Source organism: Lepisma saccharinum, chromosome 5, assembly GCF_977018435.1.
Source record: "Lepisma saccharinum chromosome 5, izLepSacc3.1, whole genome shotgun sequence".
Classification (NCBI taxonomy): Eukaryota; Metazoa; Arthropoda; class Insecta; order Zygentoma; family Lepismatidae; genus Lepisma; species Lepisma saccharinum.
The window spans coordinates 56,704,465-56,720,935 of NC_139233.1; the positions used below are offsets into that span (position 1 = coordinate 56,704,465).

The following is a 16,471-nucleotide window of genomic DNA, read 5'->3' on the forward strand; positions in this document are numbered from 1 at the left end:
AACGATGAATCAAAGAAAAGCGGGGGAATCCGTAAAAAATTCGCGGAACTGACGCCCTGGGTTAATTTTCAGGTACCAGGGCATAACAGCATACCTCCGAAAGTAGTTTGACTACGTTTTTTTTATCCTTGATTTTAGTTTGATTTGATTTTAGTTTATTTTACTTCGCGTTTTGTGCCTCTTGGCTAATTTGCGAAGATGGGGATGAGTGATGAAATGATGAAATTGATGAATGGACATTCACAAACAACCAAGCCCGACCAGGATTCGAACCCGGGACCCTTGGCGTCGCAGCGCGATGTGCTAACCACTTTTTTTTATTATTACATTTTGCAATTTATTACATTACATTTGCAATTTACATTTCAACTCATTGGGCAAGTAAACATTACAGTAAGAAAATTAGCATACAATCTATTTCTTTTACAGTCAGGTATCCTGTGGTATTCTTGATGGAGGTAATTTACAAATTGTATATTAAAATCTGGTTGCCGATATGTCGATAGGAAATAGGCATAGTGTCCTAGGAGCCATTGTACACTTTTACGTTTTGTTTTTGGGTAATATTCAAAAGCTGGATATAAAAGAATATCTACAGAGATGTTATACACTGATGTTCGACAAATATTACTCACAAGTTTCCTTATATAAAGCCATGATGTTTCTATTATTTGGCATTCACTCAGTCTATGGACTAAACTATCAGATACATTACATTTGGCACACATTGGCGTATTTATTAATTTAAGATCATAGAGTCTCTCTCCAGTGATTAATTTTTGGTGGACAATTATATACCATGCTGATCGGATTCGTGATGTAAGATGGTGAGCCTGAATATTATTCCATATTTCTCTCCACTTCATTCTGGGATTTTGCTCAATAATTTTACATGTTGGTTGTTCTAATTTACATAGTCTGCGATATATTTCCGATGTCACTGGTATTGTTAATATCGGAGATTGTAATAGGGCATAACTAATATCCACTATTGTTGACTTAAAATACCATAAAGTGTCTACCAGTCTAGTAATATTAATAGGAGCCTCTAGTGAAATATAGTCCAAAGCGCTTCTCAAAGCTTTACTTGTGAGGCTGAGTGGATGCTGAATCAATGTCTGCGTGCCAGCTTGAATACGTAAGGCCTGGCATTTGAGTTCTATATTCACAAGATTCATTCCTCCCTCGGCAAAAGGCAAACAAAGTAACACATGCTTTACCCTCAATATCTGACCGTTCCAAATAAACCAAATTACTGCTCTCTTAAGTTTATTTATATCTAACTTCCGTAGTGGGAGAATTTTTGCCATGTACCATACCTTTGACAGTGCATAGATATGTACAAAGGTCACCCTTGACTGTAAACTAAGGCTGCGAAATTTATTTGTTTGTAATATCGCTTTAACCCCAGTTAATACCCTATCATAATTCAATTTGATCATACTTTGGATAGAGTGCGTATATATTATACCTAGTATACGTATCATTTGTACAACCTTAAAATTACCTCGCTGCGAGTGAGAATGAACCAAATTTAAATTCAAAATTGACGATTTTTCTTGGTTTATTTTTAATCCCGACCATTTTCCAAATTTCTGTAATACTTGACATGTTTCATCAATATCAGACTGTTCATTTATTAATACAGTAACATCGTCAGCATACGCTAACACCTTAATGGTAGTAGAGTGTATGTTAATTCCTTGAACTTTTCGACCTATTTCAGACAGAATGGGTCTCAGTGCAATACAAAACGCTAACATCGACAAAGGATCTCCTTGCCTTACACCTTTATAAATATAGAGTTCTTTTGTCAGAAAACCATTTATTTGAATTTTTGCTGTTGCATGACTATAAAGACTTTTAAATACTGAAAGAAAATGTCCACGTATATCGTAGCCCTGCAAAACGTTAAATAGATATTCATGATTTATCGAGTCAAAAGCACGTTCAAAGTCTAATGCTAATATAGCATTTTCAGCGTTTTTGTTCTGTAGTCTATAACATGTAATTATTTCACGCATCGTTTGTAAAACATTTGTGATTTTCTTATTTAAACCAAAAACATATTGATCCTCTCCTACTAATTTGTCGACATAAGGCATAAGTCTGCCAAGCATACATCGCGCCAATATTTTATAATCCGTACAAAGGAGGGTGATGGGTCTATAATGACCAGCTTCGCTTGGTTTTGGACATTTTGGGATTAGAATTATAATACCCGTATTGGAACATTTACCCATTTGATACTTGCTAAACACTGCATTTATCCAATCCGTTATTGTTTGACCCATCAATTTCCAAAAGGTTTGATAAAACTTATTGGGTATCCCATCCCAACCAGGAGCTGAAAATGATTGCCCTACCTTAACCGCTCGAAACACTTCCTCACTTGTATATTCTTTGTTTAAGTTTTCACTTTCTTCATCTGTAAAAACCTCTGATTCGGATGCCAATTCATCCATTAAAGCTCCATTATGTGACGCTGGTTGGGAATATTGTTGCTCAAAATAATTATAAATGCAATTACGTATTTCAGGGGCTGAATTGATCTTTGTTCCCCCATTATCAAATATTTCACTAATACATTGTCTTTTAGCATTTTTCTTTCATGAATTACATGGCTGATAGAGGCGACCTCATCGTTGTCAAAATGAGGAAGTCTACTACGAATTTTGACCCCTTGACGCCTTTCTGCAGTCATTTTTAACAATACAGCTTGTATACGTTTGACTTCAGTTTGCAGTTTTTTCCCGTCTGTTGCTTGCTGAATTTGTTCACGCAATACCCTGTAGTAAAAATTATATTTATTTGTCCACTCTCTCGACCGTTCCTTACAGTAACTGATACAAAATCTTTTTATACCCGGTTTGAGAATCTCCTCCCACCAGCGGATTATATCTATCCTCCTCAGACGGTGTGTTATCCATCTCGACCATTGGTCATTAAATGCTTGTTGGAATTTTTTCTCATTAAGAATTGAAGCATTTAATTTCCAACAACCGTACCCTCTCGGGACTATTGGAACGTCCACATTTATCATCATAATGACAGCACTGTGATCTGAAAAACATGTAGGTGTTATACTGATGGACTTTACGTTCTGACGTAATGTGGGTGTGACATAAAATCTATCCAAACGGGATGCACAATTGTCACGTATATACGTGAAACCCCTCTGCCCAAAACATTTGTCACTCCAGACATCTGTGAAGTTAAAGCCAGTTACTAATTTTTGCAATGAATTCGACGTGTTAAATCCAGGTCTTTGATCCTGCGGATACAATACACAATTGAAATCTCCCCCACATATTATGTGTTCTCTCCTACCCAGCATTTCAACAGTAACTTCTCCACTCGGCCACAGGGTCGGGCTTTTTTTTTATCCATCCGTATACATAAAAATAATAATCGTTCTATGTAACCATATATTGTATACTGTTTAGGAAAATAAAAAATATATATATTGATGAGGTAAAATGAGTGAAGATCGAGAAGAGACTCGTTTAATGATCTCTTTACATTGTTCATTAACCTGACGTTTCCGTCGACTGCCTCTTGTTATCCCAGGAATGCGCAGCAATCCAAATACCTCGGTGCTGAGGTTATACGGGAGATGATGCAAGTGCACCTTACCGAGAGAGGACATGAGGTGTAATAACCTCTAGTCCGGGAGAAGTATAAAAGACAAAGTCCGGAAGGACACGTCTCTCACTTAACTTCAAATTTCTATCGATACACTTAGTGCGGGATAACGGAGTAAGCGTGAGTCAGAGTCGAAGTACGAACTCTGACAAGGCTATGGTCACGACTTGTTAGACATTTCTAGGACAGCACTCGTCGAGAACATCGAACAGGTATGATAAGTGTGTAGAGAGCATTTCACTCAGTTATATCTAATTTTTCACTTCATAGACCGGGGCGGGCCCATTACAGTCATTATGAACCATAAACCTCTCATTTTATCATTTGCTTCATACCGGTGACTCTTGATCCCCGTTGTTAATTCGCGTCACACTTCATGGAGAAGATGCGGGGCATCGATTTCCGTACCTCTTGCATACCTTCCCCCCCCACCCATGCGTACTTCACTGAATATGCCTGGTGTGAACGGCATAACCATCGGGCTTGATTCACCACAATCTTCTCGCAATGTAAAGAATACACAAGTACTTAATATAATGCTGTATTATACACTATATACACAAACGTTACACACTGTCCTGCACTCCCGAAAACAGGAAACGTCTTGCGCTATACTCTTTCAGATCAAATGTGCTGTTCAAGGACATCCGCCCAGCTCCGCGCTTACTTTTTCCTCACTCCCTCTCCTATGCATTCCCCGTGCAGCATGAAAAAAAATGACCGGGACACCCAATGGACAAGCAGAAGGCAGGTGTTTGGAGGGGAACAGGCGACTGCGTGGGGAGACGATGCCGTGACCTTGAAGCGCAGATTGGAAATGAAAGAAGTATAGTTGGGTATGTAAATGTCCCAAGCACATGCGAGAAATCCTTGTAGGATAATGTTATGAACACTGCAATGTTCCTGTTGGAATTGATTGTACTTCCTCTACACTGAAATCAGTTCAATTCACTGATGCAGCACGGCCACGTTGTGCAAATGTGCTTGTTCACGACGCGACAGCATAGCCGTAGCCGTAGTGGCTTCTCAATGGACACTGGATGGAAGCAAACTACCGCGAAAGATTTGGGCAACTAGGCAAAGTAAGGTAAACGAAGCAGAGATGGTAACATCATAATTGAAATCGATGCACGGTCGATAAGTTTGACCCTTCAAACGAGCCCTTGCAGAGTTTAAGTCCAGTGCGTTATGAGGTCATTGTTTCATCAAGCGTAGTAAGTGAACGTGCAAGCGTTTTCAAAAATGATGGACAATACCACCAGGACAATGCACCTGTTCACACGTCAATGGTTTATATGTCTAAAATCCATGAACTTAAGTTGGAATTGTTGGATCATCCGCCCTATTAGCCAGATCTAACCCCCTTGACTTTCATTTGTTTCCTAACCTCAAAGATGGGTCGGAGGACAACGATTTTCCGATAACGATGAAGTGAATCATGCCGTGAACGGCTATTTTGCAGACCAGGAGAAATCATTTTTAAACAATAACCTCACAACGCACTGGACTGAAACTCTGCAAGGGATCGTTTGAAGGATCAAACTTATCGACCGTGCATCGATTTCAATTATAGTGTTGCCACCTCTGCTTCGTTTACCTTACTTTTCAAACTACACTCGTATACGTATATGAATTATTATAGAATATTATAGTAAAGAATAATGAATCGTATTTAGTTCTTTGCAGATAAATCTCCAACACATTTCTTGTCATTTTTATTTGTTTAAACATCCACACTAATAAATAATCTCCCATACTCAATATAAACACTTAATAAACAACAAAATATCGCAGATTTATGTGAGAATTAAAGCAAAGGCTTAGTAGGTAAAACATATTTCAATGTTGGTCGGTGGCCCAATGGGACGACCCCGTTTCGTACTACCATCAACGTCCGCTTTTTAGCCGACAATTACGGACGCTAGAAAAATGGCGTCTCTTCGCACAGATGTAAGATAACCTATCAAGTAGTATGTCAAAATTTATCTTAAAACTGGAAGAATCAATTTTATACTTACCAAAATTGAATGTTCAAAGGTGACTTGATAATACCCAACACAGTATAGAGGCAAAATCGAAACTTTTTTAACGAGAACTTGAAAAATTAGAAAAGAATGTCGGGCTGCTAAGTCCACGACTCGATTCAAATTGGCTTATAGACAGCCAGGAATTGTAGTACCGCTTTGGGTCCCAGATAGCAGCGTTAATCAGTGAGAAACGAAACGTTTTCATTTGACTCCATTTACATGCGTCAAGTGTAGTGGAAATCAGTGGAAATTTTATTGCATACTTGTAGTTCTGATAAACGGCAAACCATGTTACAAAACTTTTCATGGTCTGTTTCTTACAGATTGTCTCGATACAGCAAGAACTGAAGAGAGAGTTGGAGAAATTTGATTCTAACAAGAAGTACCTTGTAGAACTGGATAAGGTGAGCATAATTATTTCAATATATACTAGGGAGACCCTTATTAATATTATTATGTATGTAATTCGAATGCAGAAAATGCATTACCCTACAGTTGATTGCAAAATAACTTGATAAGGAAAAATAATATGGCTATATTCTGAATTGATGCACAAATGATACTTTTATACATTTTACAAGCAACATTAAACACAAGTAAACTTTATATATAATCCAGGATGCTCCCATCAGCTCTTCTTGTATAGGTATGTATATTCAGTTGCAGCGGTTCAGTCGGTAGTCAGTCTGACTGCCATTCGTGGGACACCGGGATTCGATTCCCGTGATGGGTGATTTAAGGTGGGAAATGTTCAATATTGAGAGGCTCTGGAGTTCACCCAGCCTGTGATAAATAGGTACCTGAAGGCAAGTAGGGGGGATACATGTGGCCAGACCAAGATAAAATATCAGAGAATGTGTATATGTGGGTCTCTATCTTCACATGGCTCCATATGACTTCACGACACGGTGCAATGTAAAGCCTGGCAACTTTACCATTTATACATGCATGTGATTCAGCAAAAGCGTGCAAAAAGAAAACAAAAAATAGGTGATGCGCCAATGAACAATCTGAGATAGCGAATCTAGGGTCGGAGAAACCTAATTAAAGAGATATTGGTTGAGACATTTGGAGCTCTAGCGCGTGCCGTCGCCAATAGGAATGTCTAATATAAGTGACATGTGTGGACAGGTAGATAAACTGCCGTCGTTCAGTGAGTAGCGACATTTATCCACAATGATTTACGCGTATGAGTTTCATGCTTCACCAGTGGCGGCGATTAGGTTTGCTCCACCCCCACCCCACTTTTGCCCCTTGCACTATGCTAACCCTTATGTACCAAGAGAAAGTAAACTGTCCTTGCCCGCCCTCCCGTAGTTTTGGAACCCAATCGCCGCCACTGTGCTTCACGTTTGGAAACTACTGTCATAGCATTGACAACGTACAACTTGGTGCCTTACAACAGTTGTTCACAATGACGGGAACCAACCAGAATGCAAGCACGACAGCGGTGAACGAGATTCTGCCGACACCTTTCAAATATCAATGCAAAATCACATCACAATCGGCGGCAATCGTGGCAACTAATTCCAGTCCGGATCACTTGCGTCTCATAAGCAAGTGAATTGAGATATCCCAGACCAAAAAATCGAGTAGATTCAGCCAGAAAATAGAGCCTCCCTATATAATTCAACGAGCAGATCCAGATGGTTTCAGACATTCACACTGAAGTGAGGCTGTGTTCCGTATCTCGGTACGCTGGCATTTCCGAACCTAGGTACCCTCTCTGAAAATATTCAATGGTGCATCACGTATTTCATGTTTCCATTATGCACGGTTTGCATTTTCAGTACTTCATGCTGTGTAATGAAAGTATATTTTAGTTCCGAAATGTTTTTCTAGGAAAAAAATCTTTCTCCACAAGAAAAATTGAATATTTTGTGTGATGCAAGGGACAAGGCCACAGAGTACTTTAAAACTGCTAGTTTTGCAGTGTATTTATTTCCATATTCAATATGGAGCTAAGTAACCCTTTATTTGATAAATAAAATTAATTTACATATGTTAATTATATATATATCTATAAAAATATATCCGTACCTGAGGTAAAGTTTTAGAGTTTTTCACTTGTAAATTGACCTTCAACTTTACAGATGTTTATTTTTTAATATTTTCTAATTATTTGCCTATTTTTTGTTTTTCATGATGGTTTAGATTGTACTCTTCCTAAAAACATTGAATATAAAATTCATTCGTTATTTGGTATTCTGGTTAAACAATTCAGAGAATTGCCCAAATATTGCCTTACATTGATTTTCCATGGAGTAATGGGACTTTGCTGATCTCTTCTTCACCTTACCCTAGCTTACGGACGTCCACGATAGCTGGTGCTAGTTAAATTAAGATAAATGATTACTAATACTGATAGCTAATATGTCAAAAAAATATTACGTTTTTTTTACTAAATGTCAACAAATTTAAATGCTACATTAAAAATGGTACATTCTTTTGAAATTATTAATATATACTGAAAAGGAACGTTTATATTCTTATTTGAAGTAACAGTGACTACAATGTTTTTCATAATGGTTAAGGTTTGTAATCATGACCAATAGTTATCATACTCGTGAGGTTAGCTTTCTCAGTTCAGAGCTATTTTGTGTTAAAGTTAATTTCTTCGTCTGAGGAAGACCCTGATACAGGGTTGAAATGTTACATGTTAAGTGTTTTTATATCTTAATAAACTGCCTTGGTCAGCAACTTAGTGTTTTTAATACGGAAAGAAGGCTTAATTATATTACAAAACAAAAAAATCGTGCATTACATATGTATTTTAAAACTTTCCGTTTAGTCTAAAATTCTAGCTCAAGTTTCACACTTTCTTCTCAAACACAGAAAACCTTATGATCAAAGAAAAAGATCCACACCCAAATAATTTCAGAGTTACGAAATTCAATGGGTCCTGTGGTCTTGATCGAAAAATTTTATTAAGGATTGTCACCATACACGATCATATTTTTTTTTTTACAGAAAAGAATACTTGCATTTCTGATTAACGTTTATTTACTAATTTCTATCGAAACATAACTTGTTTAGACCTACACAACTGTAAATGGGTTCTTCGTACAATATGTAGTGTGATCATGGGCGTATATATACATCACGCAAGGGGGGGGGTCAACTTTTGATTCAATTAGGGTTCCTATATTTCATAAGTGAAAATCCTGGACACTACTGACCGGTAGCTTGTTAGAGATTGGGGGGGGGGGGGGGCTGGAACCGATAAAGTTGTATGTATGTACAACATAATTGTCATTTACATCACACATTGTGTGGGACCTTTATTTGAAAACTGCGGACTGAACAGATAGGCACTCAAGCACCGACTCTTTATAGTAAGCACGTTACTATACAATGGAAGAGAATCGTAACTGAAATTCAACACTGGTAGCAGACGGTGGCGCCATCGTGAAGTCAAAGATGTTTGCAGTACCGTCTGTATCTCGTTAACTCTCTATTATGGAGGGGGAGTGGTTCAATGTAGAGTTGGATTGTTTTGTTAAATGAGAATTTAAAATTACGTCCACGCATTTAAATATAAAAGAAGTTCAGGAAAGTATAGTCTTAATCATTTTTTTTTCTTTCCAACCCGATTACAGGACATTTTTAGATCCCGAAGAAACTATTCGGAACACCGGGATAAATGATATTCCGGGATTGTCCCTGAAAATCCGGAACATATGGCGCTCCCTAGGTATGATCTGGCTATCAATATCCACTCTGCCACCACATAAAAAAAAGGTCACACACTTATTAAATTAGGTCCATATACAAACTTCTAACTTTTCTACATAAAATGAGCAGAAAATGCTTTTGAAAAAGCTAATCCCATCTTCTCTTTAAAAAAGAATTACAATGTTAGAATCAGTATTTTCCTCCTTGCTACAAAATTGAAAATATACAGTCTCAATATCGCTGAAATTCCACAGAAAGGTGCAATAGCCAGGGTTAAAATATGTGCTGAACAATGTACAAAATTTGCATTTGGACACTTCTCTGAAACTATCTATGTATCTCACCCCCTTAATTCTACCACCCATTACATAAGCACCATCACATTCTTCACCACACCCACTCAACCCAGAGAGAGTAGAAGTACTATGGTAATAGCTGAAGCTAACCCAGATGCAGTTACAATCTTCAATAGGGACAAGTTTTCCATTCTGATCTAGAGTTTGGAAAATGGTTTATCGACTTTCGGGATTATCAAACATTTGGGAAATTTTAAATTATTAAAAAATGAGAACCTGAGAAATACTTAAATCTTGAATGGTAACAAACCATATAGGGAACTTCTAATGAAATTATAATGTTCGTGCTATAAGTTCACAAGCAGCTGCTTCGGTTAGAAATTACATGTCACATTATAGAATTTGTTAAATGTCAGGAGTTTACTGAGTATTTTCCAGAGAAATTCCGACACTATCAGGAAATTGCATTGCAGTCCCATCTGGTGTGTGGAATTAATTTCTATCCCATCCGTATCTCGTTCGATACGCTTGTAATTTATGAGAACAAAATAAGTCTGAAGAAAGTTTTACGAACAAGTCACTGTGCATAGCGGATGGAACAGGTAATCTAGTAATTTTAATGAACGAAAGGGGGGGGGGAGAGGTTGGACCCTTTGATCCCCTCTTAAATACGCCCATGAATGAGTGTTATTGAATCACAGTATAACCAATGGAAGTCGAATTACGAGCTTAGCTTGATTTACGTCTCTTGCAGTTTACGGTTCTTACAAGCACATAAATACAATTTTTGGCATAACGTTTCGGGAGAGCACATCCTTCATCAACCATTTATTCTTAATTTGATTAATTTTACAGTTATAACAATGTAGTACGTTACATCACGAACTGTGTTTAGGTGCTTGTAAGAACCGAAAACTGCAAGAGAAGTAATTATATTAGGCGCATCCAGAAAGTATGTTTCCCTGGGGATTTGCACAAAAAGGAAACATTATTTCAGTCAATGATTTGTTGCCACAGATACAGCACTTGTCCAGTTACTTGTCAACATAATTCCCGCCGGAATTCAGGCATTGTCACAACGCGGGACCAACTTCTGTATACCTGCGTCGTAGACGTCTGCAGCCTGGGCGCCGAACCACTGTATGACAGCCGTCGGAACCTCTTCGTCGCTGTGAAAATGTTGACCGGACAGGAACTTTTTCAGGTCCAAGAACAGGTGGTAATCACTGGGAGCGAGATCCGGGCTGTACGATGGATGATCGAACACCTCCAAAACGAACCTGTTCAGACGGGCTGCAGTGCGCCTAGCCATATGCGGCTTCGCATTGTCGTGCAGCAAGATCACCTCGGCACTGAGCTTACCGCGTCGCTTATGCAACCCACGTTTCATCCCCTGTGATGATCCGGTTAAGAAAATCGTCATCATCATGGTAACGCTGCAGAAATATCAGCGCCGTACCAATGCGTTTTTCTTTGTGTTCGGGCGTTAGTTGTTTCGGCACCCACCTGGCACACAATTTCCGGAACAAGAGCTGTTTGGTAAGAATGTCGTGCAACAACGACCAAGAAATCTGCGGGAAATGGCTGCTGAGTTCCGTGATCGTGACGCGACTATCCTCCCATATGCGCTGCTGCACCTGCTCCACAAGCTCGTCCAGAACGGCCGATGGCCGCGCACTGCGCTTGTCATTATGCACATTTTGCCGGCCTTAAGTAAATGTCCTGCACCAACGACGCACCATCTGCTTGCTCATGACGTCTGGCCCATACACCTGGCACAGCTGACGATGAATTTCGATCGGCTGTATGTTTTATGCATTCAAGAACTTGATCACCGAACGAACCTCGCACGCGCCGGAGATGTAATAAAAGCTGCCATGTTTCATCGCTGCCGCGACGCTACTGAGGACTTTCGGGAGGCGTCTTCTAGGACATTCACTAGCCAGGGCATGTGCCTCTCACGCTTGCGCAAAACCGGTTTCAATACGCATGACCTGCCACCTGTGAGCGAGTGGGAAACTTACTTTCTGGATCCGCTTAATACAATGAAAGCAATACGTACATACAACAAACATTAGTTTGAGATAACTCATATGCATGAAAAACGTGATTGAAATATATCACTCCTCCTGACATAAAAAAAACCTGTTGTCCTCCAACAATTAATATTTATCGGTACATTCATATAAACACCCCTAACCGTGGAGGCACTGACGGAGTCTTAACAACTGCCTTTATGAGATTTTGAGGAATGTAGCATTTTTCTTAGCAATCAATGGTCTCCTAGAATGTATGTCGAAGATGAACATGGTAATTTGTAGGAACAGTGAGATCTTTTGTAGATTTTGAGCATGCTCATACACTCAATACACTTTGCTGCCATAAAAGGTATGCATATGCATTTTACAATATTTAGTTAATTTCAGTCTTATTGTCGTGTGGTATTAATCACATTATTGTTATCTGAATTTTTGACAATACTTGTTTTCGTTTCAGATGAGCACTTATTGGTTGCATGCAGTGACGGTCATTAATGAGGAGGAAAATTCATTTTTAAGGTACTCACTTGTTTTAATATACTTTATGTTTGTATGTGTGTGTGTGTGTGTGTGTGCATGGGCACCGACCTAAAATTTTACAAGTGGGAAATTGTAAAATATTTTAAAGGGGAGGACCAGAAGAGATATAGTAGAGAATGAGCAAGCAGAATAAAAATAGAGAAGTTAGAAAATGAGAAACAAAGAGAGAGGTAGAGAGAGAACGAAACAAAACATGAAGAAGCAAGCGAGTGTAAAAGAGAGAGAAAGAAAGAGTGAAAAGTAAAGAAACGAGGGAGAGAGAATTGGAAGGAGAAAGGAACAACAAGTGACAAAGGGAGAGAATGTGAGAGAAATATAGAATTCAGATAGTTGTGAAAGACAGGGATAGAAAAAGGAAGAATTAGAGGACAAGACAAAAAGAGAGAGAATGTAATAAATAAATGAGTTAGAAAAATAAATGGAAATCCTAGAAGAAGCAATCAAGTCGAAAGGAAGTATGCGCGAAGAAAGACATACTAAAGCTGAGAGAAGATAGACAGGTAGAATAAAAGTACATGAGAAATACATCATCTCTATTTCTATTTCGGTATTCAGGTTTATGACGACAATGAGAGGTCTATGCTTTACCCGTGGTTTTACAGAAGACGGCAAGTAGAAAATAAGGACGTGAAGACTGCAAACTACAATTTGACTTAACATGTTAGGTGATCTCTCTGGTCTGTATATTTCTCAACGGGTAACACAGACGTTTCTCTGGGCAACAGCCCCTCCCACGCTTCCTCTACACACACACAAGACGATAGAAGCACATAAAATGTAATAATACTATGATATCTAGTTCTTGTTATTCGTTCAATGCGAATGCTATCCTAACTACTGTAATCGCATGAGCTAGTTGTAACGTTGTCGGCTGGAGTGTACTGTAACAAGCTTTAAACAAACTTCAAAATGCTGTACTCATCAAAAGATAATATTTCCACTGCATTTTAAGCATTCATATTAAGTCCAAAATCTACCTGTTTTGTCTCCACCACATATCTCACATATCGCCTTTCACTGGTTTTAAATAAACATTAATGTAATTCGTTCTTTTGTTGTTCAGAGTGTGTTGAGAACCTGAAACCACTGAATGCCTATAACAACGTGTTGAGTCATCATTATGTATTACACTAAGGTAATTTACCATACCTTTGTTCGATGTTTGAAGTTAACACGTTATCATATGTTTCACAATGCACTACTGTCCTTTATGTGCCATGATAGCTACTCATTAAATTTTAAGTAGGAACATATTTCGCCGTCTCATTTCCATGGACATCCGCAAGGAGGTGGAAGGGAGAGGCAAGGTTCCCCTGAGTGTGAACCTAAAAGTTTACATTTCACACATGCAATCTCATTTCGGTCCCTCAGTCACAGTATTTTGTGTTAATTATTACGTGTGCGTTGCGGAAACATGATAAGTTCAAACTGAAGGACTGTTTCATGAGGGGGACAATGCTTCTGTGCGGAGAACTTGTTTGCTTTGCCTTGCTTGCCCCTCCCTGAGAAAAATCTTGCGGACGTCCGTGTGTAGTCACCGACAATAAAAATAGGACACACAGATCCTGAATTATTCGATTCACTGCGAGATATTATGTGTGTTGCCTAACTATACGGCGATAAGTGGATTTTAAAAGTAAAAATGTTCAATGACGGCTATCATAGAGTTAGGCAACACACATAACGCCTTGTTGGGAAGTGAGTTTTTTTTTGCCAGTGACTGTGCATTTATAATTGAAATTCGAGGGTTGAATTCAAGATGGTGGTTTCTAGGATGGCAGATGATAATATACTAAAAAGGTACGTACAATAATTAATATAAAATTTAGTCTTCACGTTTTGATGATTTTAACTTTTCGCGTTTTAAATATATTTGGCTGATTACGACTCCTAACTACATTGTTTTGTTTTTTCACTAATATGTATTTTCATGAATTCTGTTGGTTTCTTTCTGTACACATGAGCCAGTGAAGATCTTATTTTTTCCTGGCTTTATAGACAATGCACATATAGGCTAATCGGGACTGAATGAACAGTTTAAAGTGAGAAATCAACCACTCCGTTGTGCCACCAGCGGGGATCGGGACCCAGAGATTACAGACAACATATTCACCACTATGCCTTCGTGGGATCCAATAATGATAATGGATTTGTTTAATTTAGATCTACAGACAAGTCAGCTAAGTCAGCATCAGATGAGACTGACGTCATGGTCGGTAATGACTTACATCTGCCAGAACTCTCGGTGCCAAAACTCTACCCACTACCCCAGCCGGAGGAACCACCAATGCGAAGAATGAAGAGGTGTACGGAGGGAATGACGTATTCTCCAAGAAGGTTCATAGGTCCAATGCCCAGACCAAGAGGCTATGAAGAGAGGACGCAGCAGTTTCACGGGAAATGCACCAATAGTAGCCAGTGTACTCCTGAGTATGACGAAATCTACTACGAAGCTTAGTTTCAAGACATCGGGACACCCTGCTCTTAAAGCTTATTGATTACAGTCTGGTTTTGATATAATTTTACATTATTTTCTGATCATTTAATTGAAAAAAACTTTTAACTCATATTCATTAATTTAACCTTAATTTGTTCAAATGAAAATCACCGAAGAACTTATTTTTCAGTAGACAGTACATATTACTGTTGAAATTTATAATTTGCCACAATAAATGAATCACTTCTGTACTCCACTCTCTTGATTAATGTTACTTTAATTTCAAAGCCAGGAATTTTAAATAAATTCAATTCCGATCCAGGAGAATGAATGAAATAAAATTTTTGGGTGCGTCGGCACTTCAGTCCATTCTGCCCCCTTCAATATATTCGGCGACATATACCCTTACCTAAAATTCTGACTTAGGAGATACAGGAGAGAAAATCAGCAAGCGTAAATGGGTTCCGGACCGTAGAGAACCTTTTTATCTGTAAAGTATTTAAATTAGGTCCAGGAATCTTTCTTTTTCAGGATGAATTTAAATAAGGTCCAGGAACCATTTTCACGGATCTATTTAAATACGTCCCATTCTTCAACGAATGAATGTTGTTAACAGCATCTGCCTTTCCCTGTCTAGCCTGCTGGTAGCATCATTTGCTTCTTAACCCCTCGGCCGATAGACTATGTCAGTAGGACAGGCAGACGTTTTGTTTCTGGGACGTCACCCGGGTTAGCAGGTGGTCATGAAGAAAATAAGGGACAAAATCGCAATCACAAGTTTAAAGTAAGGGACAAAAATGCAAAACACCACAGTACAGGGTGGCTCAATAAGTCACTTAACTCCCCCAGTACAAGGCCACTGCGGCATGGAACGTAAAAATGGCGATGACCAATCGTTCGTTGCCTGGCCAAGGAGGAACCACATTGACGTCACCCGCATGGTCGGCAGCCATCTTGGTGTCTGCCATCTTGAAATCAACTTCAGAAATTTAAATGGGAAGGGGGTGATATGATATATCACATCAGGCTATAATTTCACGAGAAATGCAATGGTGAAGGTTTTTTCGATGTATCTTAACCTGTAAAAAGTTATGACTGAATTTTTGTACAAATTTGCTCCTTTTCGAGGTGTTAGAAAAATTCCTTAAAATTTGTTTAGCGCATCGGTAATGCATCGAGATCAAAGTGATGTCTAGTTAGAGAAGTTCGCATACCATTGCATACGATTTTAATCGGATACATCCACGAAGAGCTGTGCATTATGAATGTTTGTCCCGAACAATTTACAGTGTGATGCTTCCATTGAATTAAAAGTCCTTCACAGTGACAAGGCTAATGTTTATGTTCATAAGGAAGTTCATAAACAGAATATTCGATGCTTTTTATCTGATAAACAATTTTCAACAGATCAAAGCTGATTGGTTAGTGCTGGTAAGTTAATGGTGTGTCGTGCTGTGTGGAACACGATTGGTTAGTCAATTTTTCATCAACGGAACCTTAAATGCTTAGGGCTACTTGGATTTGTTAAATAAACAGGTTTTTTCATCCTTGCTTATGGAAGAAGGTACATTTTACAGAGTTGTTTTTCAATAGGGAGGAATACCAGAACACTGTGAGAACGTTGTGAAGCAGTTTCTGTCCAAAGTTATTTTATCAAATGACAAGGCTCGCATATTCTGTTTATGAAATTCCTTATGAACTTATGAACATAAACATTAGCCTTGTCACTGTGAAGGACTTTTAATTCAATGGAAGCATCACACTGTAAATTGTTCGCGACAACCACTCATAATGCGCAGCTCATCGTGGATG

General features: G+C 38.6%; 1 protein-coding gene across 1 annotated transcript in view; it reads left to right on the forward strand.

The window, feature by feature from the left end:
* Positions 1-14,910, forward strand: part of LOC145988381 (uncharacterized) — a 35,006-nt gene extending 20,096 nt beyond the window's left edge. The window contains exons 7-9 of the mRNA XM_083123263.1: positions 5,996-6,076; positions 12,140-12,201; positions 14,386-14,910. Coding sequence (XP_082979389.1) covers positions 5,996-6,076; positions 12,140-12,201; positions 14,386-14,680 — 438 coding nt within the window. The 3' untranslated portion in view covers positions 14,681-14,910. The remainder of the gene's footprint in view (positions 1-5,995; positions 6,077-12,139; positions 12,202-14,385) is intronic.
* The last annotated feature ends 1,561 nt before the right edge of the window (positions 14,911-16,471 follow it).